The sequence below is a fragment of the Bos taurus genome, chromosome 16, assembly GCF_002263795.3.
Source record: "Bos taurus isolate L1 Dominette 01449 registration number 42190680 breed Hereford chromosome 16, ARS-UCD2.0, whole genome shotgun sequence".
In the NCBI taxonomy this organism is placed as follows: Eukaryota; Metazoa; Chordata; class Mammalia; order Artiodactyla; family Bovidae; genus Bos; species Bos taurus.
The window spans coordinates 53,885,038-53,912,389 of NC_037343.1; the positions used below are offsets into that span (position 1 = coordinate 53,885,038).

The 27,352-nt window shown below is 41.2% G+C and overlaps 1 protein-coding gene across 3 annotated transcripts in view; it reads right to left on the bottom strand.

Annotated features, from left to right (window-relative positions):
• PRDM2 (PR/SET domain 2) overlaps positions 1 to 27,352 on the bottom strand; it is a 133,017-nt gene that overhangs the window by 96,137 nt on the left and 9,528 nt on the right. For all 3 annotated transcript variants that reach the window (XM_015475205.3, XM_015475202.3, XM_015475203.3), the window contains exons 2-3: positions 19,035 to 19,108; positions 1,454 to 1,571 (exon numbers count right to left, since the gene is read on the bottom strand). In XM_015475205.3, the coding sequence (XP_015330691.2) occupies positions 1,454 to 1,571; positions 19,035 to 19,043 (127 nt within the window). In that variant the 5' untranslated portion in view covers positions 19,044 to 19,108. The remainder of the gene's footprint in view (positions 1 to 1,453; positions 1,572 to 19,034; positions 19,109 to 27,352) is intronic.

Sequence of the window (27,352 nt, forward strand, 5' to 3'; positions counted from 1 at the left end):
TCAAATTAAATCAAGTATTCAAAGGGGATTTTTATTTTTCTTCTTAACAGTCTTCTGTATTTTCCTAATAGCCTGTAAAGAATCTATATTGTTTTATAAGCAGGAAAGATTATCTTATGGTTTTTTTTTTTAATTTTTACATGTAAAATTACCCAGATAGCATAATCACAAACACGTGGAGAAGAGATAATCACAACAATTAAGAGAAAAAATATCAAATGCAGTAAAAATGCAAAGTTCCTCTTTCTCCTTTTCTACAGATTTCAAATTGTCAAAAAAAAAAGAAAAAGAAAAACCCTTAAACAGTTAGAAACATAGTGCCCTGTAGTAAATATTTTTGAAGTTTGTTTGCTCTCTGCTATGTTTCCTGAAAGCTTAACTCACTCTTCAGAGTTTAAAACAACCAAGATGTATACTGCTTTGTGGTGTTCTCAGGGGTATTTCTATAGTCTTCGCAGTGACCATAAGGCAAACAAGATGCAGAAGCAGTGGGTGAACAGCAGGAGACGCCCTAGTCAATGGACCCAGTGCCACGGTATCTTCTACTGACAGCACTGCTTTGAACATGTTCCCTTACCTTTTGGGCTCAATTTCCTCATGTATAGATGAAGGCTGTGGTCTCAGCCAGTGGCTCAGCTATGATGAACTAATTCTACCACCTGTAAGTCTGCTATGAATTCCATTTGATATCCCAGCTAATAACTAATTAGTGGAGAGAGAAAATCAACCACTTTCATGAACAAATTACTCACTGAATAATTTTCAACGAGAATTAGGAAAAGCATTTATTAAAAGTTTATTCACACACATATATATCAGAATATCAGAAGAACATCTTTAAAAAAAGAAAACAGGACATAAACATGATTTCTTCTAAGACTGTACTCTAACTTTTGTAACTTATTTCCTTAGCCTTCTATCTAAAGATTAGAACACAAAAACAAGACTCAATACAAAAAAGCTTGGCTATATTCAACAAGAAATTCTAGCAAGACGCATTGGGACACACTCATCATTCACTCAAATACCCACTGAGGCCCATGAAGAGCGTCAGTTACTGGAGGCATGAAGATAAATAAGAAATGAAGGCACTCACGATCAATGCAAGTGATGGATATGAAAACAAATACAAAATAATGAAATAAATATAATACCATCATCACACTCAAATCACAGTGAAATCAGAGGCAGAAGCAATACATTCTGTGGGAAGAAGAGCCCTGGGGAGACACAGAGGAAGGGGCTGCTCAGGCTGAGTCACGAAGGAGGGTGGGTGCATGTGAAGGTGTTCCTGTCCACCCTGCATTCTTAACTGGAAAACAAACTCTTCAAAACAAGCCAAGAGTATAGATGTGTTGCTTTTGGAGTGAGCTCCCCACCTGAGAAGCCCCCAGAGGAAGCCTGGCCACAGCCCACTCTCCCTGCCCTCTCCTCCCCTGAACCTAGCACTCACCAATCCGAGTTTTGTCAACAGCAGATGGGAAAAGCCTCACTTCCTCCGGAAGTCCTCGAAACACATGTTCAGGTACCCCGGCCAGGGTCTCCGTGGCTACCACAGGCTCAGCTGCGTTCTGCAAGTTAAGAAACAGAAGAATAATAGCAAAAAGAAGAAAACCCAGTTCTGTTTTGACTTTTTTTTTCTGGTCCAATAAACAAATATGCAAAAATGTAAGGGAAACCTAAAGCTGGCAAGCCAGACTAAAACGATGATGTCAAGCATTTCAGGAGGTGCTTTTTTGCTTGTTTTTAAGTCTCCAAAGGAAACCACTGTAACCTTCAAGCATGTCTGTGTTCGTTTGCTCCAGCCACCTGTGACCATTTTAAAACTGTGTAAACCTTCGGCACCATACTGTTTTAATCTCCCACAGAATCTGGTAGCAAATTACATCTTAAGCTTACTTTTAAATCAAAGACTACCATCAGCATCTTAGGATGTTAAAAAAAAAATTAACACTCTCTATTTAAGTGAACACTTTTGGCACATGCTGTCAAGGCCATGCCAGCCAACTGGACCCCCATCCCATCCATGCTTTCATTCCTCCAGCAACAAAAGCTTGACAATTTCCAGCAAGAACACTACAATTTATTTTGGGCCCTCCACAGAAGTGTGACCTTTCCAGGAAACAGTACTGTATCACCGTACACCAAGTAACTAAACAGCAACATCTCCACAAAATTACAGTCTCAGAGAAATAGAGAATTTAGAAATTACTAAGTATATGCAAAAATTCATTGTAAATATTAAATAAAATTTCTATTAGATTTGTATCTAAAGGAATAGAAAAAAAATAGAAATCTAAGGGAATAGAAAGGGGAGAACCGAGTCAACTCATTGATCATGACTGTTATTCTAAAACTAACTTTCAAATCAAAGGAAGATCAGGTGGCTATTAACTGGCACCACATAAACCCTAAAGAACTGACGTGCAGATCACGACCCTGCTAAGAATGATAGGTTTTGTAGTCTGAATGTTCTTTATTTCACTTTGCAGAGGGAAATATTTCTGAAGGACTTTCAAAGGAACCAACATAGGCAAACAGCAAAGTGGAAGTTTCAGTCACTCAGTCATGTACGACTCCTTGCAACTCCAGGGACCGTTGCCTGCCAGGCTCCTCTGTCCATGGGATTCTCCAGGCAAGAATACTGGAGTGGGTTGCCATTCCCTTCTCCAGAGGATCTTCCCAATCCAGGGACCAAACCCAGGTCTCCTGTATCACAGTCAGGTTCTTTCCTGTCTCTCTGTGCCACCAGGGAAGCAGCAAACTCCAAAATAAAGTGATTAATTTTCCCACAGTGAAGATCTTGTAGTTTTAAGAATGCTTTGTGCCAAGAAGAGAGTATCATTCGAATTTCTGTACTCCTAGCATTTCAACTTAAAAAAAAAAATATATATATATATATATATATATATCTCAACAGGCTGCTTGGAAAGAAATAGATCCCACAACAACAAGCAAGTCATTGTGAAGGTCTACTCTGCTATTTTGAGTTGGAATGTGCAAAAGTGGGCACATAAGGCCTGGGGATCATTCCCTGGACAGGGCAGATGTGACGGTGCATGCTCTCCAGAATCACACACACTGCCATCCTGCCTGATTAAGCCTTGGTCCTGACAGTATCACCAAGCACAAGTTCAACACCTTCCTAAACATGGGAATATCAAAACTGCCCCAGAAAATGATCTTATGGTATTTTTTAGTAGATAAAGTGTGAATAAATTTAGCACACAAATTTCTCACTTCTAAATACAATGCTCTCATTTTTAAAAAATTTTAATCTATAAACCAGAATTTCGGAAATGTGACTAAATTTTTCAAAAGAGGGAAAAGGTATTACATTGGTAACTGATATCCAGGCTACATAATAATTATGTTTAACTTGGATAAATTAAACAATATTAACAAGTCATAGCCACAGTCATTAGCACATAGCCAGTTAGTACATAAGTGGGAATTTCCTTCCCCTTTTTCGGAGTGAACCCTAGAAAAGATTTTAAAGGATGTGACACCATCTAACCTTCCCAGGAACTTTGAAAAGACAGTGTGTCAGCTAACTCAAACTGATACTGCCAGGCACTATTACGGTAACTACTAAAGGCTCAATGTGCACTGGAACTTCCTTGGGCCTCAGGCACTGTGCTAACCATCTTGTGTGCAAGACCGAGTTTACTCCAGACAGCCCAACAGGAAGGCCCTGTTAGTGCCTCCTCCCAGCTCCTTGCCCCACTACCACACACACACACAAGAGGAAATTGAGGCTTAGGAAGTGGTCCAAGCTGCCCAAGGATAGGAATTGAGTCTCTGTCTATCCCCAGAGCCCAAGCCTATAACCACTGTGGTGTTTACAGTTAAAATTCTGCTAGATCGGCTTTGAGGTGCTAATGTAAAACATGGTGACTCTGGTTGATAGCACTGTAGTACAGAACTGAAATTGCTAAGAGAGTAGAACTTAAATGCCTCCTCCTCCCAAAAAGAAAGAAAAAGAGAAATATGCAAGCTGATGGGTGTGTTAATTAACTGGACAGTAGGAATCCTTTCACAATGTGTAGGTATACTGAACCACCACAATGTACACACAGTTTAAATATCTTACAATTTTGTCAATTATACCTCAGTAAAGCAACGAGTTCAAAAGGAGAAGATTCTGCTGAAATACAATCTGACAACTTCTGCCCTAAAATCTCCAAATTTCCATAGAAATGTCAACAGGAGATGGTAACCTAAGGGAGGAATGGTCATCCCCACAGCAAATTTGTAACTTGAGTCTAAGTTGGAGGCCATCTGTATTAAAATTTCTGAGACACCTGGGAATATAAAGGGCGTCAGCAGAAGAACCACAGGAAAAAGAAACAAGAAAAATTCCCATATACATACTTACTTGCCTTCAGCAAATCCATGATTTTTAATTTGGGCTCCTTTAGTTAGAAGAGGAAAGCTTTTTTCCTGTTTTAGTATCCTTCACACTACAACAGGGCTCAACGAGAACCCGAGGACCTCCTTCCAGACACTGGCCAGCTCCAGGACCTTCCTCTCACCTCTCCGGCTGTCAGAACCTCCACTGTGGTGCTTACTGCTGGAAACTGCAGGGAACATTTTCTACGAAGTTGGAAGTAGGAGGAGGTAGGATGGCTTGCCTAAACAGAACCATCCTCTCTCCTTCCTTATTTTTCCTTCATAGCTCTTATCACAATTTTAAATAATTGCTTGTATAATTATGTTTACTGTACCTCCCCCATCAGACTGCAGGGAAGACAGATGGCATCCACCTTACTCCATGCTCCATTCCCAATACTCAGCAGCAGACCTGAAACACTTGTCACTTATATACTTGAATGAATAAGTGATTCTTGCAAGCTAACTTGAACTTTTTAGAAAAAAGAAGGCTAGGAAAGCACAGCTAAGTCATCTATCTGAAAGCATTTTCTCTATGCATGCCTGAATTTGAGATAGGTATTTCTGGGTCAACATAAGGATTCTTTTTTAGAAAACGTGGCATGCTCTCAATTTCAAGCAATCATTTGACAAGTAAACTTTTGGAATAAAAGCATATTTTAAAGAAAATTTCACTTCCCAACATTTCCATAATTGGGAAACTGGGGTTATATATATATATATAAATATATATAAAATATATTACATGTAACACTATACTCAAAACAGGGTAACCTTGGTTCGTACACTAAAGAATAACAGGCCTGGGACTATGTCTCAGGTTGATTTTGTCTAAAAGACACTGGAGTGTCTCGATTTATTACAAGATTTCTGAGTCCGTTCTGTGGGCCAAATAATGCTTTAAGCATCACACATACCTCAATACTATGTCACTCTAGTGAAGAAGATGGACAAAATTAAACAAAGATATACAGTGCTTGGTAGCTACTGATGCTCTGAAGAGAAATCAAGAATGAGAAGATGACACAGTGAAGGGAGAAAGGAAAGGGGGTATTTCAGACAGAGTGCTCATGGGAGACCTCTCGAGAAGCAAGAAGGAAATTGGGTGACAGCATGCAGGAAAAACAGGCCAGGAGAGGACCTTTCTGAGACAGGAATAAGTGTGGTGAGTTCAGGGATCAGACAGGCAGAGACTGACGAGTCCAGAGCTGGGCAGGGGACAGCGGAACGGCCATAGCTGTGGCAGGAGAGGGACGCAGGGTAATGCCACTGGAGAGGCATGAATCACACAGAATGAGAGGGGCAGAGGCCAGGTTGCACACTCCTCCTTCCAGAGGGGCCAACAGCCTCCCAGGACCCCATCTCTGCTGTCCCAGAATCAAGTTCAATTCAGTTCAGTCACTCAGTCATGTCCAACTCTTTGTGACCCCCTGGACTGCAATACACCAGGCCTCCCTGTCCATCACCAACTCTCAGAGTTTACTCAAACTCATATCCATTGAGTCAATGATGCCATCCAACCATCTCATCCTCTGTCATCCCCTTCTCCTCCCACCTTCAATCTTTCCCAGCATCAGGGTCTTTTCAAATGAGTCAGTTTTTTGCATCAGGTGACCAAAGTATTGGAGTTTCAGCTTCAGCATCAGTCCTTTCAATGAATATTCAGTACTGATTTCCTTTAGGATGGACTAGTTGGATTTCCTTGCAGTCCAAGGGACTCTCAGGAGTCTTCTCCAACAGCACAGTTCAAAAGCATCAGTTCTTCAGCGCTCAGCTTTCTTTACAGTCCAACTCACATCCATACACCACTACTGGAAAAATCATAGCTGTGACTAGATAGACCTTTGTTGGCAAAGTAATGTCTCTGCTTTTTAATATGCTGTCTAGGTTGGTCACAGCTTTTCTTCCAAGGAACAAGCATCTTTTAATTTCATGGCTGCAGTCACCATCTGCAGTGATTCTGGAGCCCAGAAAAATAAAGTCAGCCACTGTTTCCCCATCTATTTGCCATGAAGTGATGGGACCAGATGCCATGATCTTAGTTTTCTGAAGGTTGAGTTTTAAGCCAACTTTTTCATTCTCCTCTTTCACTTTCATCAAGAGGCTCTTTAGTTCTTCGCTTTCTGCCATAAGGGTGCTGTCATCTGCATATCTGAGGTTATTGATATTTCTCCCGGAAATGCTGATTCCAGTTTGTGGTTTATCCAGTCCAGCATTTCTCATGATGTGCTCTGCATAGAAGTTAAATGAGCAGGATGACAATATATAGCCTTGCTGTACTCCTTTCCTTATTTGGAACCAGTCTGTTGTTTCATGACCGGTTCTAACTGTTGCTTCTTCACCTGCATACAGATTTCTCAGGAGGTAGGTAAGACGGTCTGGTATTCCCATCTCTCGAAGAATTCTCCAGTTTGCTGTGATCCACACAGTCAAAGTCTTTGGCATAGTCAATAAAGCAGAAGTAGATGTTTTTCTGGAACTCTCTTGCTTTTTTGATGATCCAATGGATGTTGGCAATTTGATCTCTGGTTCCTCTGCCTTTTCTAAAACCAGCTTGAACATCTGGAAGTTCACAGTTCACATACTGCTGAAGCCTGGCTTGGAAAATCTTGAGCATCACCTTACTAGCGTGTGAGATGAGTGCAACTGTGTGGTAGTTTGAGCATTCTTTGGCACTGCCTTTCTTTGGGATTGGAATGAAAACTGACCTTTTCCAGTCCTGTGGCCACTGCTGAGTTTTCCAATGTTGTGGTATATTGAGTGCAGCACTTTCACAGCATCATCTTTTAGGATTTGAAATAGCCCAGAATCAAGGCCCAGGCCCATTTCAAAGGTTTCTGACACTGAACACTGTGACAAATACAGTGGAAACTATGAGGATTCTCTACTTACCTGTTATGTAACAGAAAGCGTAAGAACCCTTGAATTCCCTACTTAGTGAAACAAGTTATCAGTGAACTGATCTGGAATGGTAGTATCAGATTTACCATAGTAAGATTAAGTTAGCAAGCTACGTCGTTATTAATTATAAACTGATCTCCTTAATTCTATGTCACAAATTCCTATCTCAAAGTCAAAGAAAGTCAGTATCCCCTCTCTGCCCCAATCAATTGCCACAAGCCTCCTGCCCATCATTCGGTCACTAATAAACACTTCCCGAGTGCTGGCACATGCTGGCAGTGAAGACACAACGGTTAACACAGCTGACCCAGGCCTCCTCCTCAAGACTACCAGCAGAGGAACTGCTCCTGCTCTGCTTTCTAACACAAAAAACCTCACAGGTATTTGGAGTCTCCAGTTTTGACCTTGCTGTAGAGCCTCTCAAAGGTCCTCTATGTTTTCCTGTAATACTCTTCCTCTGACCAAGGGTGACCTTCCAGGCTGGATGGTGGCAGCCCAGGGACCAGGACTTTCGCTCCTTCCTCTGGGCCAAGCTGTGCACTACCAAACACTTTCCACACATGGCCTCAGAGAGTCCTCACCATATTCACAGCAAACACTGACAGTACCTAGGGTACTAACCAGGCACAATCCCAAGCTCTTTCTGCAGCACCTCATGTAATCTTTACACTACCAGCCAGCTGTGGGTCCTGCTATAACCACATTTTACAGATGAAACTGAAACCTGACTGTGCTCACAGCGAGTAAGTGGCAAAGCTAGGATTCAAACCTCAACAGTCAGCTTCAGGGGCAAGACTCTCAAACACCGTACCTCAGAGGAGCCCAGTCAAGTAATTTTCCCAAATCAGAGAGTCATGGAGCCAAAGTAAACCCATACAGGTGTTCACATTTTCACTACTAAACCATCACTGCAACCCGGAGATGCCTGGAAAGTCCCTTTTGGGCATCCATACGGTCAGGGCCATTTTTATAATCATACTAAGATGTCACCTGCCTTTCTGACTCTCAGGTGTGTACAGGGGAATTTTCTGGAGCCTTTGACATATGATGATGTCATCATTCCACTGGCTAATGGAATGTGCAATTGTTTAACCTTGTGTTTTCAATATTCTGAGTCACGAATAAGGCCTACAGTCTGACTAATATCACCGGGCCATGTTGATTCCATGGTGCTGATACTGCACTAGAGTAAAAACATTACCATCAGGGGAAGCTGAGTGCAAAGGACCACACAAGGCTCTACTATTAATACTTTTACAATTTCCTGTGAATCTATTTCTCCCTAAAACCTGTTTCAATTTCACAGGAAATATCTAAATACATAATCGACATAAACAAAAATCTTGAGGATGGCTGGACTAAGGAAGACCACCCCTGACCTTCTGGTACCTCCTAGCTCAGGACCAAGAGGCAGAGGACTGGAGTGTGTGGTGACAAGAGGATCAGGGAGGAGGCCGGGGCCACACAGTCAGGCCCCCTCACCCCCCGCAGCTTCCTAAGTACGATGGGAGGGGCTGTTCCCCTACAGGCACAAGGGTTTGGCTTTTTTGAAGGGTTTCATGGCTCATCACTAAAGAAGAACAAGTAAAAGAGACTAGAACAAACTGAGGTATATTAAAAGCAACAGCTTGTTGTCCCATTTGGGCTCCTGTAAGAATGGACAAGGAAAACAGAGTTCTTACCCTTTGCTTTTAAGCCCCAGATGGTGGGACTGCTACGATCTCAGCAATGTTTGGGGATTCCCAAACAAGTGTGTGTGTGTGTGTGTGTGTGTGTGTGTGTGATGGTGGAGCTGCTGCAATCTCAGAAAAGGCCTGGGGATTCCCAAGGGAGTGTGTGTGTGTGTGAGTGTGTGTGTGTGTGTGTACACTCTACGCCCCTCCCTACCCAGAGGAAGTCTGTTCCCCACAGTCCTACCCAGCAGGGTCCCTATCAGGCCTGCTTCCCACTCTTGCCTTTCATTGCACACTATACTCTGACACACTTACAGTCTGGCCTGGTTTATGGTCTCTCTAGCAAACAGGTCCCAGACACACAGCGCAGGTCTGTTTCACTTGCCTCACACCCAGAGCCCAGCAAAGATGCCTAGCTCAGAACAGTGGTCACTGTGAGCAGTCAAACAAACAAGTGTCTGACAGTCAAGTGCCAGGAGGTACCGGAGGCATGATGGCTTTAAGAGGAGACGCACTCAGCTGGTAACAGAGTCCAAGGAAGTGGATGAGACTAGGGAGCAGAGAGCAAGACAATGGTGAGGACCAGCCCTCAGGACACCACTGTTTGAGGGTCAAAGGAGCAGAGGAGACCTAGACGAAGACATCCCAAAGGCAGGCGTGGTGTCAGAAAGGCCAGGAAAAGGCTCAGGGAACGGAGGGAGGTCAACAGTCAAAGACTGCTGGTGAGCCTTTAAAATCTGCTGTATCTGATCCCTCCCTCCAATGCCCACTGCCCATCCGTTAAACCTGAAATAGCGCAGCAATTCCCACTTTTCCAACAGATTTCCAATTGGTGCCCCTCGTGCCAGCACCAGCTACCCTAGGAACTGAAGAAAGCAACAGGGAGGAGGCAGGGTCCTGCCCACCGGCTAATGCAGGAGACTGGTGGGGAGTTCCCACTGGGACCAGTGAACGCTGATAATCATCTCATTGTGATAATCAGAGATAAGAAGGGAACTCTGTTTTAGTTAGGGTAGCTGGGGGTGAGGCAGGCACATCTCAGAGAAGATGATACAGAGACTTGGTCTTGAAAGATGAGAATGAGCCATGTGGGAGGACTAAGCATTCCAGAGAAACATCCTGAGGAGACAAAGGCTTTGGCAAGTTTACGAACCAAAAGAGGTCAGGTCAGAGTGAGCCAGGAGAAAGCAGAGGCGGCCGCCACCAGATGCTGCAGAACCTTCACCACCAAGGTTCAGAGACCAGCCTTTGGAGAGCACGGGGCACTGCAGGGTTCAGAGCAGGGGAATGACAAGATGTGATAAAGCCTCAGTGCCTCACATTTACTACTTGCTTACTCCTGCCCACATGGGATGGGAACCACTACTATCCCTATTTAACAGGTGAGAACAAACACCGGGAAGGCAGTGACTTGCCCAAGTTCAGACAGCTGGAGAGGCAAAGCCAGGACTGAAGGAGAAATATGAGTCACAGGACAGCAAAGGTGAGGCAGAGCTGAACCACCCTGTAACCTTCTCTAATGAAGTATTAACATCTGAACAAGAAGATAAGCCTTCTGTCATAGTTCCCTCCACAGTTATGTAAGGAAATGCTGTTCGAGTGGCTAATTTCTTTTTCAAATTTCAGAAATAACCTAACATTTTCTAACCAAAAAACAATGTCCTGGATTTTATAAAAATTGCTATTTACCTAGTAGAATACATGATTCAAAGTGAGATTTAAGTGCTGTCATCATTCAATGCATTAGTTGCCTGAACTACACGTTCTCTAATTGAGGTTCAAGTTATAACGGATTGGAATCACTTTACTTGGAAGGCTTTTTTAAGTCTTTAACATCAAACTGGTATTTAGAGTTACCTACAAAAAATAAAATTCTAAATTAATGATATGCTACAACGCAAAAGTGGTTTTGATATTTTACACCATACATATTTTTAGGATTACAAAAAAAGCAGGAGAGACATCGAAAATGAAAGATAGCAGCCATCCCACAGTTTCACCAAATCTTTAGAAATATTACAAACAGATTTATCTAGATGGTTAGATGGTCTCCCATAAAAGATATCCTGTAAAAGGAATAAATAAACCATTAACATGCAGAACAAATGGATCAATCTAAAAAACATATGCTGACCAAAGAGAGATAAACACGAAGGAACATACACTATATGATTTCATTTACCTGAAAGTCTTGAACAGAAGAAGACCAAACCATAGGGACAGAAAGCAAGATAGTGGTCACCTGGGGTGGAGGCCGAGGGGTGCAGAGCAGCAAGAAGGAACTTTTGGGGGTGATGGAAACGCCCTATATATTGAGAGTGGTGGGTAGTGACATGAGTGTGAACATTTGTCAACACTCTTTTGAATGAGTATATTTTACTATACATAAATTACACCTTAAAGTTGATTTTAAAGTAAAATAACTAAGTGAATCCTACACTCTCTCTTTAAATCATGCTAAAATGAAATTTGCTCCTTGGAAGGAAAGCTATGACAAACTTAGCCTATGAAAATGCAAAGACAGCACCTTGCCAATAAAGGTCCATATAGTCAAAATTTTGGTTTTTTCAGTAGTCATGAATGGATGTAATAGTTAGACCATAAAGAAGGCTGAGCGCCAAAGAACTGATGGTTTCAAACTGTGGTGCTGGAGAAGACTCTTGAGAGTCCCTTGGACAGCAAGGAGATCAAACCAGTCCATCCTAATGGAAATCAACCCTAAATATTCATTGAAAGGACTACTGATGAAGCTGAAGCTTCAATACTTTGGACACCTGATGAGAAGAGCCAACTCACTGGAAAAGACCCTGATGCTGGGAAAGATTGAAGGCAAAAGGAGACAGAGGCGGCAGAGGATGAGATGGTTTGATAGCACCACCAACTTAATGGACATGAATTGAGCAAATTCCAGGAGACAGAGGAGGACAGAGGAGCCTGATGTGCTGCAGTCCATGGGATCACAGAGTTAGATGTGACTTAGTGACTAAACAACAACAAAAAAGAAAATAAAGAAAAAAAGTCAATGCCATAGAAAAAATTTTTCAAGGTTTTTCTTTAACCCAAGTCAAGCATTATTTTGCTCAAAAACCTCCAAAAATGTCCCATCTCCCTAAGTAAAGTCCACTCTGGTCCTCACAATGACCACAGGTCTGATCCAATACCACATGTGGCCTGGAATCAGTCTGCTCCACCTTCTCTCCACAGTCTCAGATAAACAGTCACTGGGTTTAGTACATAGCAGAGCAGTGGCACTGGCTGCTATTACATAAGACTGCATGTGACGTCTCATACTAATGTCTTTATTTTTAAAAGTATAAGAAGAAACAAGCTTTACTGACATTTCACTTAAATTTCTATCAGTAACTCCTTTTATACACTTCACCCAGAGATTGATTGCAAGTCACTGTATCAGTTTTAACCTATTTAATTAAAGCATCTTGTTTCTTACATATCGATTTGACCAAAACCAGCACTGGGGTGGAGGTTGGGGCGGGGGGCGGGGGGGCGGGTGCGGGGCAACAGCAGTAGGTGACAGGAGAGTTCAGATTCAATATCCCTTAATATTAAGTACACAACATAGTATATTCACAATACTATGAAACCTTGAAAAATATTCACATATTCCTGCACAACAGACTAATACTAATCACCACAGCAATTGTCACCAGCAAAAACATCTGAATCAGAGAGTATTAAAACACTCAAATTCCATGAACAATTCTTCTTCGTTTAGACTTGCAAACAATATTCTTGGTTACTGTTCTAGATGCTGGGGGAAAAAAATAAAACGAGCTTCAGTCTCCTGAAATAGCATTAAATTGTACTTGGTTAAGGAATGAGTGAAACTGCAGAAAGGATAAGCAGATAAGACAAAGAACAAGAAAATCACATACACTATCTTTGCAAGAGAACAGCAGTCAAACAATTCCAAAAACACATTAAAAGTGCCCTCTTTCAGAAGGCTGACAGGTCCATTAGGCTGTCCAGCTGAAGAAACCGTCCTCAAGTATGGTATTAATAGTGAACAAACGGAGAAGGCAATAGCAACCCACTCCAGTACTCTTGCCTGGAAAATCCCATGGACGGAGGGGCCTGGTAGGCTGCAGTCCATGGGGTCGCTAGGAGTCAGACATGACTGAGCGACTTCACTTTCACTTTTCACTTTCATGCATTGGAGAAGGAAATGGCAACCCACTCCAGTGTTCTTGCCTGGAGAATCCCAGGGATGGAGAGCCTGGTGGGCTGCCATCTATGGGGTCGCACAGAGTCGGACACGACTGAAGTGACTTAGCAGCAGCAGCAGCAGTGAACAAACATATTAGCACACTCTTGCCTGCTAACAGTCTCATCTCCCCAGGGCAGGAAAAGTGACATTCTAAAAAACTGGAAATCAGAGTATGTCTCTGTCCGGTGGCTTCCCATTGCATTTATTTTTTAATGTATTTACTTCTGCTGGCACTGGGTCTTTGTTGCTGCGTGCGGGCTTCTCACTGTCGTTAACTTCTCTTATTGTGGAGCAGGGGCTCTAGGTGTATGGGCTCAGTAGCTATGGTTCCTGGACTCTAGAGCACAGGTTCAGTAGTTGTGGGCACATGGGCTTAGTTGCTCTGATGCATGTGGCTTCCTGAACCAGGGATCGAACCCATGTCTCCTGCATTGGCAGGCAGATTCCCATCTACTGTGCCACCAGAGAAGGCCCCCTCATTGCATTCAGAATAAAAGATAACTTCTCATGGCTCTTAAAAGTGAAGTGAAAGTGTTAGTCACTCAGTTATCTTTGACTCTTTGTGACCCCATGGCCTGGAGCCCACTGGATTTCTCTGTCCATGGAATTCTCCAGGCAAGAATACTGGAGTGGTTTACCATGCCCTTCTCCAGGGGATCTTCCTGTCTCAGGGATTGAACCCAGGTCTCTTGCATTGCAGGCAGACTCTTTACCATTTGAAAATACCCGGGAAGCCCTACAGAACTGGCCCTCACCTCTCACATCAACTTCATCCTATCCAAAGTCCCTAAGGCTCACCAAGCACCAGCCCCGGCTGCTCTCTGTTCCTTGAACCAGCAAGCTCATTCTCACCTTTCGTCTATGCACTCACTATTTGTTCACACTGCCAATAACTTTCTTTCCCCAGAGCTACACACATCTGGTTCCTGGTTATTACTTGAGTCTCTGTTCTATTATTAATCAGTTCTTCAGAACAGCCTTCCCTGACCATGTAATCCAGAGAACCTTCCCCCATTGTCACGCACCATTCTTTATATTCTATATAAACACTACCTTATTTCACTGTCTTCACAGCACTTTTCACTATCTGAAATTATCTTGTTTGTCATCCTGCTTTTTAACTGTCTTCCTCTAAGAGAAGATAAGTTACAAAGCATAGCCCTTGCCTGTCTAGTTCCCTGCAGGCAGAATTCACAACACATGGGATGCAGTCTATGCAGGACAAAAGAGGGGATGAGAAAACATTCAGAATAGCTAAAGTAATACACTCTGGATCTTTCCATTATTCTGACAGCCTATCACAATTCTAAGAGTTGGATCTGCAGCATCAGTGACTAAAAGCTTATTTCAGTATGTAAAATTTTAGAACAAGTTTGGAAGGCTGAATTGCTTTGCTACTCATTACTGACAATACCGTGGATGACTGATCAATATATTAAGTTGCTGCCGGTGGCTCAACAGTACAGAATCCACCTGAAATGCAGGAGACGTGGCAGAAGCCGCAGCTTAGGTCCCTGGGTCGGGAAGATCCCTTGGAGAAGGAAATGGTAACCCACTCCAGTATTCTTGCCTCAAAAATCCCATGGACAGAAAAGACTGGCATGCTACAGTTCATGGGGTCGCAAAGAGTTGGACACGACAGCAACTAAAACAATAGCAAATCATAAATCTATTATACTGACAGAAAGTTTCATATATTCATAACAATGAGTTATATAATGGTTCTTAAAAAAAACTGTGTGACTCAATAAGTTAGTCATCAAGACACCTGTATTAAACCATTAGGGCTTAAACCCACACAACGTTATACATCAATAATATCTCGATAAAGCAGGGGAAATCACTGGGGCTCTACCTAAAGAGTATAGTCCTCTTCTCCTCCTAAACATGTGACGGGTTTGCACTGCTTTCCCCTCTTGAGTTTTAAATTAGATGTAGCCATAGGAGTAACTTTGGCCAATTAAGTAAAAGACATGTGTACTGACACAAAGCCTCGGTCATCCTTGGTTCTTAAGCAGGCTTAAAGCTCAACATTCAGAAAACGAAGATCACGGCATCTGGTCCCATCACTTCATGGGAAATAGATGTGGAAACAGTGTCAGACTTTATTTTTTTGGGCTCCAAAATCACTGCAGATGGTGACTGCAACCATGAAATTAAAAGACGCTTACTCCTTGGAAGGAAAGTTATGATCAACCTAGATAGCATATTCAAAAGCAGAGACATTACTTTGCCAACAAAGGTTCATCTAGTCAAGGCTATGGTTTTTCCTGTGGTCATGTATGGATGTGAGAGTTGGACCGTGAAGAAGGCTGAGCGCCGAAGAATTGATGCTTTTGAACTGTGGTGTTGGAGAAGACTCTTGAGAGTCCCTTGGACTGCAAGGAGATCCAACCAGTCCATTCTAAAGGAGATCAGCCTTGGGATTTACTTGGAAGGAATGATGCTAAAGCTGAAACTCCAGTACTTTGGCCACCTCATGCGAAGAGTTGAGTCATTGGAAAAGACTCTGATGCTGGGAGGGATTGGGGGCAGGAGGAGAAGGGGACGACAGAGGATGAGATGGCTGGATGGCATCCCTGACTCGATGGACGTGAGTCTGGGTGAACTCCGGGAGTTGGTGATGGACAGGGAGGCCTGGCGTGCTGCGATTCATGGGGTCGCAAAGAGTTGGACACGACTGAGCGACTGAACTGAAACTGAACTGAGATCCACACTGGATGTTAGCAAGAACAAGAAATCAACAGTTGCTGTGTAAGATGCTGAGATTTTGGAGCTGCCTGTCTGTAAGTACAGCATCACACAGCTCATCCTGACCAGTACAGCAGTATAGCATGGGAATCAAGAACCTGGGCTGTGGAATCTGACCAGCCTGGTGTGACTCAGAGCTCTGTCACTTACTATGTGAGAGATCATGGGCTTCTGGCCTTAATGTCCTCATCCATAAAATACTTATAATACCTACTCTTCCTAGAGAGTTAGACAAGAGTTGGACACAACTTAGTGACCAAACCACCACACTCTTCATACAGTGGCTGCAAAGACTTGAGTTGAGATAATATATATGTAACACACACTACAGTGCCTGGCATGTTGATTAAGTACTCACTAGATAGCAAGTGGCATTAAACTTTAGCACATCTACTTTAAGCCACTATGAACATATTTATATTATGGAACTTGGTGGCCCTGGATGTTCTAGAAAGTAAAGCATTCTAAACTCTGGGACAGCCGTTTATAAAGTTCTGGTTTCTCCTAGAAAAATTTAGGAAAAGGTAAGAATTGTGGGACATCTCAAAGTTAACAGGGATGGGTGTGGAATGACAGTGAAGCAAGCAAAGGTATCTATGATTTGAAAGTAGAAAGAAAAGAAAATGGAGAGTGAGGGGAGACAGTGGCTGGAAAGGCTGGGTTCTAAATTAGGAAGATAAGAGACAGTAAGAAAAAGTTAAGTGCTGAGAACAGACAGAAAGAGAAAATAAGCAAAGAGCATGTGGGCCTAGAGCTTTGTGGATCCCAGGGCTGAGGGTGGAGATACAGCCTGGCCTGCTACACCTGCAACGCCTTGGAATACTGATTGATAAGACAGCAGTTCAAAACACCGCTTCAACAGTCGGTGCTTAAAATGCCAGGCGGCTTTGGACTTTGTGGTTTTTTCTAAAGGACTCACTTGTAAACAATATGGTATGCTGATTCCGAGGATCCTTCAGTCCCTAACACTCAGCTGTCAGGCATGTGTAAATAACAGACTCCATGATATTGTCTTAGAAACTTAGATACCAACCATAAGATTCACCAAAGCAATGTTGACCAGGCCCTAGAGAGAAATATCTAACCCTAAAGTCATCATCAAGATTTTCATTAAAAATTAACCCTGTTCAAGTTAAAACTTGCTTAATATCTAAATTTTTGTGTAGTTATTTTGAGGCTTTTCAGGCACTTACTGCTCAATTTCAGTAGCTGAAAATAAAAATAAACACAAAAGGGAAAAACAGCAAATGTCCTGAAACAATTCATAATTTTTAAAAATCATGGAGATGGGACAGTTGTTGAAAAATACTCACAGATTGTATGTCATGATATAATAATCAGGTCTCAGTATCATGAGACTAATACTCTTCAAAGAATAAAAATATAACCAAAGATGCTGAAAATTTTACTATAAAAAGTGGACATTTTTATAATCCAAATAAAAGTTTCATCACTACCAGACCACTAAAGTTACACCCAAATCAGAAATGCACTAGCCATTAGAAACATAAGAGGACCCTTTCCCACTGATATTTGGCATCAAAGGGAGTCCTCTACAAGAAATTGTCAAAAAGCCAAAAAGAACTGGTTATTGCTCCAACTCTTTGAAAGGCATGTGGACTTTCCTTAAATGCAAGTTCTTCTGCTATAACTGCAATATTAAAGCAAAAGTGTGAGGTGTCACACAGGTCTAAATATGCTTTAAATAAAATATTACTAGCTTAGTACGGTTAGCCACCTGAAATAAATGGCGCTGAAGAGTGCTGCCACCTAAGTGACGTCAATATTTTGATTCCGCTTTGGAAGCTTTGACCATCATTCCAGTCCAGAACCAAGGCTCCTCTAACAACAGCTCTGAGACAGTGGAAAAGCAAGTTCCATGAGGAGACAAGGTCAGCATTAAGACTCAATCTTAAAAGAGGAAAATAAATGAACTTTATGACATGTATATGCACAGAACTTTGATGAACAGTGACTATGAAAAAAATCCATTCTGTTCTCTTTTTCCCTCCCCCATCTCACCATTTCAAAAATAATCTGCCTTCAAAAGCATGTCAGTAAATCTGCAAGCTTTAAGAATAATAGAAACCATGTGCCCATGTGTTCGCCAGATTCATTTTTTATGATGTATGGTCCTCTGCATTAAAATCAACAAATTTTTGATAAAGAAAGTAATGAAAAGAAATCAAAAGAATCCATTCCAAAAATTTCACATCTCTCAATCCCAACAGAGGACCTGAATGTATTAAACCTGGTCACCTAATGAAATTGGACTTGTGATCTCCAGCAAGAGGCACCTGTAAAGGATAAAAAAGGTGTCTGAAGTTTCAGTTGATAAAGAGTACAAAATGTTTTCAAGCCTGAGAGCTTTAAGCTAAGCACCAAAAATTACAGACTTCACATATTTAAGTTCTTTCCTTCATATTAAAAAAAAAAAGTTTTATAAAGATGTCAAGAGAGAACGCTTCTAATATCCATACATTCCTGTAACTGCAAGTGAAAAGATATTAAGACTAGAAAACAAGAATCCTACTTTAGAATATATAAAATCTACGTAACTGGTTCTACTTATCAGAACTCCCTTAAGGCTACAGAATTATTTAATCTCCAGGTAACCCCACACCCTCCTGTAGGGAGAAACACATCTTATGTTTCAATATCCATCCTCTTGTTTTTATTCTAAATTGGTTTTTAAAGGACAGAAGGCTTAAAGTTTCTCATTTAGCTTTGGTCTCTAAAAATAACTTTCAATTTTCTCCTTGCAACCAACGAGTTATTACAAAATAAAAAGCACTAAAAATGGAAGCTTAATAAGCTTCGAAACAAAAACAAAATAACACCAGGGAAAGCAAAGAAAAAGGAAGCCTGAACTGAAGCCCTAAGATGCCACAGAAACACCAACTCACGCAAGACAATGCACACTCCATTCCACGAACACACACACTATGAAAATGACGAACTAACGAATGTTGTTAAGCAACAGAAAGGAAAATCTAGGAGGAATGAAGGTGTGTGTTACTATCTTTTAAAAATTAAGAACTGGACTAACATCTAGATAATGTATTTGTATAAATTCTTATTTTTAAACTCACCTGATTCATTTTCAATTCCTGTTGTGTTCTGAAAAGATACACACAACAAAGAAACTTCTTTGATTACATGAGCCCTAAAAAGAAAAACAGACAATTGTGATATGTACCTGCCTACAAATTTACAGTGATTTAAAACCACATACAGAACTGTAGAGTCTGCTCAAAGGACTATTCATAAAGCAACTCCATGCTAGATCAACTTCAATCTACGCTAAGAACTTACTTTGCAGATTTATTATCTACAATAAAATAGATGTCTTACTACCCTTTACTGGGGCTTCACTGTACTCTACAATTGAAAGCAGACTCATTAGAATGACATCAGATTTTTGCTTTGGAACTGAAGCACACCTAAGAAGAAATAAATTAGCTTTGTTAGTAGAAACACAAAGCAGTGCTGAGTAATTTATTAAGCGATGTAAAGGTTCTTCTTTGACTTATATCAATACTGTGTTGAATACAAACACAATTAGACCCCTATACATTATTTTGTTTTTCAAGTTCCTCAAGTAGAAAGGGTGAGTTTACTAACATTTCCATGGAGATTTCTCTTTGAGAAAAAGACTGGAAACCTTGTAGTAAAATGCAAATATTTTAATAAAAGCTGTTTGGAAAGAACTACAATTACTCCTTTAAAATTTTTCTTCAATTTATTCATAGTATAGGAATGGAAAGACAGAATTATTTCTTGCAAACGCAAATGACATACTTGTTTCTAAAGAACAATCCCTGAAGACGGTCCTTTCTGCAACCTTCTGTCTTAGGAGTCATTCATAATACATGGAAATCATGAGAGTAGCACTGCCACTGTAATATTCTTGTTTTCATCATGCATGTATACACATCATTAAATAGAATTCTATTTCTTCACGGATTTACCTACATTCATGTTTCTTTCCTAGACGTCACAAGACTTACGTTGTACTTCATGTTCTAACTGCTAATACCCCAGGAAATTATAACTTAGGGACATTCTTCATCCTAAAATATACTGCCTGCCCCCTATCATCAAGAACAGTGCTTTGATATTTCTCCCGGTTTCATTAATAAGGATTATTTCAGGTTTTTCTCCTTGAGGTCTTTAGCCACACTCACCTGAACACCTTTAACAATCAAAGGCACTATATTTAAGTTAAGGCCTAGTCACCTGAACTAGTTTTTATTCATAACTGGCACAGGTAATGTATTTGACAACTTGCAATTTGTTAGAAAGCTCTGTGCTAGCCAAATCAATATACACTCTGCAGAAGTAAATATGCAGTGAATATGATTTCAGAAAACTGGTAATTAACCCATGAAGTTCATTCCTTTAACTTTATAATATTCAGCATCTTTCTCACATACATTTAACATGTCCTTCCTTAGCATACATATTCTTCACTGAAATTAAGCCTTTTCTATTATGGCTATTCAGTTCCACCAGGAGGGCCCTGGTGACACCTGAGGCACCCAGGAGTGAAAGAAATGGCAGGGATTTCATCTACCCTCTCACTACACTTTTATAAATGGATTTACTAACACTGGCCATGAAGAACTAGCTTTGGGGGGGAAGGAAAAAACCCCTGTAGTAAAATGCAAATGTTTTAATGAGAAAGATCTTTGGAAAGATGTTTTACCATCTCCTTTGCTCCGTCTTTTCCTTCTCATAAGAATCATTGATTATCATTAGGAAGCTTCTTCTAAGACAAGCAGGCTCTGGGCTACCATCACATAAACCAGCTCAGTTAATTTTCACAAGGTTAGTTTCTCAACTAATGACAGAGATTCAAGGAAGCTAAAATTACTCAGTAACTTTGGTTTCTGCTATGGCTTCTGAACCATATTTCACCAGCTTTTTTAGTCCTGCCTCACCTTGTACCTACTACATGCCAGGCTCTACTTTTGAGTAGTGAGCAGACAGATCCCTGCCCTCTAACAAATAAGCAAGCAAAACGTGTAGTGTGTCAGATAATCAAAGTGCTTTAGAGGAAAACAGGCACCTGGAGAGGGAGACAAGGATTATAATCTCTATCTCAACATTGGCCAGTGAATCCATCACATGGTCAGAGAAGGCCTCACTGAGAAAGCAGGTGAGGAGCTGAGAGTCAACAAGGGAGGGAGGAAAAGCATCATGAGGAGGAAGACTGTACACAGCAGACGAGAGGCCAAGTGCAAGACATAATGGCACAGAGTGGGGTGGGGAACAGGAGAGACAGATTGAAACATAAGCTTTGCAAGGTAAGCACCATTCACCAGAATGGCTACAGCTTTTTCATCCAGAGATGGAAAGCCACTGGGAGGCTTACGGTGGCAGAAGCGACCTGGCGTGTCTTAGATTTAAAAGGAGACTATACGGGAGTAGGGTGGAAGCAAGCAGACCTCTTAGGAGGCTAATGTCCCCATTTAGGCAAGAGATGATGGGGCCTTGGCCCACACAGCAGAGATGTGACAAGTCGGCAGATCCTGATCTATTTTTAAAATAGAGTCCCCAGGATTTGCTGCCAGATTTGATGCCATGTATGAAAAAAAAAGAGGAAGTCAAAGATGACACCAGGGTTTTCATCCTAAGGACATGGAAGGATACAGCAGCCATTTTCTGAGAAGCTATCTCCTTCTTTCCATCTGCTTTTCACTTATTTTCCCTCTTTATTTAATACATTTTCCCTCCCTTTTCCTCCCCTTTCATAGTTGCCAGCTCACAGGCACAAACCAAACAACTCAGATACTGTGACATCTAAAAATGAAGAGCTAAAATATTAAAGTACTTAAAACATCTTACTCTTTCATTTATTTCAATGAATCTCAACTTTTTAATGAAAAACTTGTAATTCAGATTGTTACATGAGTTAATAATAATCTGATTTTCTATACTGCCTATTCCTTCTCTGTCCAAATTAGATGGCATTCATCCTTTCTTCCGGAGAAGGCAATGGCAACCCACTCCAGTACTCTTGCCTGGAAAATCCCATGGATGGAGGAGCCTGGTGGGCTGCAGTCCATGGGGTCGCTAAGAGTAGGACATGACTGAGCAGCTTCACTTTCACTTTTCACTTTCATGCACTGAAGAAGGAAATGGCAACCCACTCCAGTGTTCTTGCCTGGAGAATCCCAGGGACAGAGGAGCCTGGTGGGCTGCCATCTCTGGGGTCGCACAGAGTCGGACACGACTGAAGCGACTTAGCAGCAGCAGCAGCATCCTTTCTTCAGGCTTCCCTGGTGGCTCAATGGTAAAGAACCAGCCTGCCAACGCAAGAGATGCAGGTTCAACCCCTGAGTCAGGAAGATTCCCTGGAGAAGGAAATGGCAACCCACTCCAGTATTCTTACCTGGGAAATCCCATGAACAGAGGGGCCTGGTGGGCTACAGTTCATGGGGTCGAAAAGAGTCAGACACAACTTAGCGACTAAATAGCAGCAACAATATCATTTCTTTCCAAAAACTAGAGAGACCTTAACATCTTTAAGGGTTCACTATTTATTCTTGATGCCGTATGCTTGGACCCTCCTCTCTATCACTTCTAATCCTAACTGCTAAAAACAAGACCCTCTTTTTTTTTTTCTTTCTCTCTCTTGACTAACAATATTATCAGATTATATATCTAAAATATTTTACAATAATGAAAAACATCGCAATCTAACACTGACTTCTCAAATGATATTTTAAATTAGGATATTCAACTATACTAAAAACAAGAGATGTTACAAGAAAAGAACTAAGATTTTGGCAGTGTCTCTCAACACAGGACCACTGCATTTGGAGCTGAGTACTCACTCCAGTGCAAGACTGTCCCTTTCATTAAGGCCACTTAGCTCTGCACTGCGAAATCAATGCCAGCAGCTCCCTCTGAGCCACACATCCCCACATCCCCTTCTGGTGGAGAACCTCTGAACTGTAGTAATCATGTACTAGCTGCACCATGATAATACATTTTAAAGCAACTATAGATTCTAAACTCTGTTATTGGAATAACTTCCCTAAATTCCTCCAGGATTGCAAAACCCCTGTGGAAGTGCATGGCAGTTCTACATAACTTTTACATTCAGTGTTGACTTTAACAGCACTGATTTATATACCTACCTTTCTAACACAGTTATCTCAGGTTCTGTGTTTTATCAAACATGGTAACTGGAAGTATCATCATACCAGTAGAGCGGCCGAGAGGAATCTTTCCACACCTACCAATGAAACTGAGGAATTCTATCAAACTTTAAATAAAATGCTCAATAATTAAGTGCCTCCAAATTTCCAGTAGTAAATAATGAAAAACTTAAAATCCTGGACTTTTGGGACCATAGATTCTTAGTTTCTTGTTTGGATTTCTATGCCTGACCAAAACTTCTTTAAAATGTCTGCATTTCCTTCCATTCCACCTGCTGATGTTTTTCAGATAAACTACATTAGACAGATTCACAAATTTAGAGCATGTGAATTTCTATCACCAAATATACTTCACTAACACCACATACTCTTAGAAAACTAAAAGTTCGATCTTGATTTTACTGATCAAAGGTTTTAATAATATACATGTACTTAACTTTTAAAGATACTGCTTCCAAATTCTAGGATAAATCATCTGTACAAATATTTAATTTAGTAATATCATAAAGATGATTTAACTATATATAATCAGTATGAATACAGCAACAATAAAATAATTAGGAGGGTCTTTATTCAAATACTGGTCCCTTAGGAGATCAAGACAATCTGAACAACTATTAAGCTGCTGTCATCTGACACGGTAGCCAGAGACCAGAAAATCTAGAAATATGCAGGAAACCCCATACAAACAGGCAGTTCCAGGATCAGACCATCCCTGCAGGCCCAGCCATACTTCTATCACATCATCTGAGATAATGCAGATCAAACAAAAGAAAGACACAGACTAACATTAATGCACTACATATAACACATCAAACTGTCGTATCTGTCCTTTGTAGACTTGTGAAGCCTACAAAACAATATGAAAAGCCTTTAAAGAAAAAGCAATAGCAGATTCTTTAAGCCTAGTCTAAGTCTGAGAGGAAGGGCAAAGAATTAGGAATATAAATATTTGATTTGCACATTCACTATGTGCACGCTAAGTCACTTCAGTTGTGTCCGACTCTGCGACCCCACTTTGTAGCCTGCCAGGCTCCTCTGCCAATGGGATTCTCCAGGCAAGAATACTGAAGTGGGTTGTCATGCCCTCCTCCAGGGGACGTTCCCCACCCAGGGATCGAAACAGTGTCTCTTATGTCTCCTACATTGCAGGCGGGTTCTTTACCACTAGCACCACCTGGGAAACGCACCTGTAAGCTACTGATATTCAGTTCAGTTCAGTCACTCAGTCCTGTCCAACTCTTTCAACCCCAGGGACTGCAGCACACCTGGCATCACCAACTCCTGAAGCTTGCCCAAACTCATGTCCATCAAGTCAGCGACGCCATCCAACCATCTCATTCTCTGCCATCCCCTTCTCCTCCTGTCTTCAATCTTTCCCAGCATAAGGGTCTTTTCTTTTGATTCAATTTAGGTTTGGGGAGCTATTTGGAAAATAAATTATTAACTAATGTTATTTTAAAATTATTTTCTTAGATTACAAATTCCACATTGTAACATAAAGATTGGAAAAGGTCAGTCTTTATTCCAATCACAAAGAAAGAAAATGCCTCGCAAAGAAAGAAAATGCCAAAAAACGTTCAAACTACCATACAATTGCGCTCATTTCACATGACAGCAACTAACCAGTTATGACCAACCTAGACAGCATATTAAAAAGCAGAGATGTTACTTTGCTGACTTTGTCTAGTCAAAGCTATGGTTCTTCCAGTAGTCATGTATGGATACGAGAATTGGACCATAAATAAAGCTGATGCCGAAGAATTTATGCTTTTGAGCTGTGGTGTTGGAGAAGACTCTCGAGAGTTCCTTGGACTGCAAGGAGATCCAACCAGTCCATCCTAAAGGAGATCAGTCCTAGGTGTTCATTGGAAGGACTGATATTGAAGCTGAATCTCCAGTATTTTGGCCACCTGATGGGAAGAGCTGATTCATAAAGATTGTGATGCTGGGAAAGATTGAGGCAGGAAGAGAAGGGGGCGAGAAAGGATGAGATGATAGGAAGGCATCATTGATTCAATGGACATGAATATGAGCCAACTCCAGGAGATAGTGAAGGACAGGGAAGCCTGGCATGCTGCAGTCCAAGGGTCAGACACAACCTAGTGACTGAACAACAACATCAAGACTCAGAAGAAACGAACTTTCAAGACTCAGAAAGCAACACACAATTTATGGACAAATAGTAAAACAGAAATAAGAGAACTGGCATGACCGCAGCAAAATTTTAAAAATCAAAAATATGGAAACATGGACTAAAAGAAAAAAAAGTTTTAAAAATATCATTGTGTAAAAGAAGTCTTGGAATGTTTATGACCTACATAAGAAAAGAAAAATAATTCTAAAACTAATCACTACATAAAGTAGATCTCTCATGGTAAATGAATATCATTGTGGCAAACACTGAGATGATCAACCTTTTAGCAAAGTAGATTTACAGATTTACACTGTAAATCTTAACTTTCTCTGACCAAAAGATTCTTGCAGTCCCAAGAAACTTTTAGAAAAATAATTAAAATATCCAAAGCATGCCAACTTCTCAAAGGCAGTTTTCATTAACAAACACAGCTAATGTACTATCAAAAACTACCATTCACAATTCCTACCAGAAGAATGGAATCACCAAGTTACAATTTATAAACTCTAGCTATCAACATAAAAACATCTAGCATCCATTCTTGGGGATTAGGAACAATCACATAATTCATAAATACTGAATCTGCCTAGGAATTTGTTAAATGAAGTCATTCATTTTCCTTTTCTAAAATTATACATAACATATCACTGGAATACTCATCCAGAACATTTAGTTTCACACTGAAAAATATACCAACGTTCCTTTAAAAAGACAATGTCACCAAATTAAATAAGCTAAAGTGAAAAATCAAAACTGGTATGTTTATCACTTTCATTAGGGGGGTGTGTGTGTGTGTGTGAAGAGAAAAAAACAGATTTGAGAATACAACAAAGATTTGGCAACCCTTCGGTGAGTGAAGTGAAAGTCACTCAGTCGTGTCCAACTCTTTGCGGTCCATGGAATTCTCCAGGCCAGAATACTAGAGTCGGTAGTCTTTCCCTTCTCCAAGGGATCTTCCCAACCCAGCAATCGAACCCAGGTTTCCCGAATTGCAGGCAGATTCTTCACCAGCTGAGCCACCAGGGAAGCCCAAGAACACTGAAATGGGTAGCCTTTCCCTTCTCCAGAGAATCTTCCAGACCCAGGAATCGAACCAGAGTCTCCTGCATTGCAGGCGGATTCTTTACCAACTGAGCTATCAGGTAATAACCCTTTGGTAAATCGGACAATATGAACTCTTACAGCTTAAAACTGCTCATGCCTCTCACCCTCTAGAATGATTTCTAGCCAAGGCAAAAGCAACAGTATAACAGCACATCAAGAGAGGAATTTCCCAAACTCAAGTGTGTATTAAGAGATATAAAGAACTTAATGCTCACAAATAAATCAGTAATTTATCCCATTTCAATAAACTGGTTTCCTCAGTGATACCCTGAAAACCACAGACAAATATCCCAGGGCCTGAGTCCCCAAATTCATAGAGCAGAATGTCCTGACAACCAACCTAAATAAGGAGGCAGAGTTTAAAGAATTTACTCCAGGTAGAACTTGACGGGCTCCCTGGTAGCTTAGATGGTGAAGAATCTGCCGACAATGCAGGAGCTGCTGCTAAATCGCTTCAGTCCTGTCTGACTCTGTGCGACCCCATAGACGGCAGCCCACCAGGCTCCGCCGTCCCTGGGATTCTCCAGGTAAGAACACTGGAGTGGGTTGCCATTGCCTTCTCCACAATGCAGGAGACCTGGGTTCAATTCCTGGGTTGGGAAGATCCCCTGGAGAAGGAAAAGGCAACCCACTCCAGTATTCTTGCCTGGGAAAGTACAGGAACACTGGAGCCTGGGGGGCTACAGTCCACAGAGAGCAAAGAGTCAGACACGACTGAGCAACTAACACAACACAGGAGAACTTCATATTGACAACACAGTTCCCCCAGAACTGAGAGGAAGACGAGAAGGTCTGCTGTTTCGAATGGCTTTAGAGCCACAGAGCTCTGATGGGATGAGGTTGATTACTTTTGTCTGAAATATCTCTAAGTTAAACAATACCATAGTAGAATATTTAATAAGAGACCAGCAGATAAACTAGGAGAGTAATATGAATGCAAATTTAGATCATGGTACGAGAAGGCAATGGCACCCCCCTCCAGTACTCCTGCCTGGAGAAT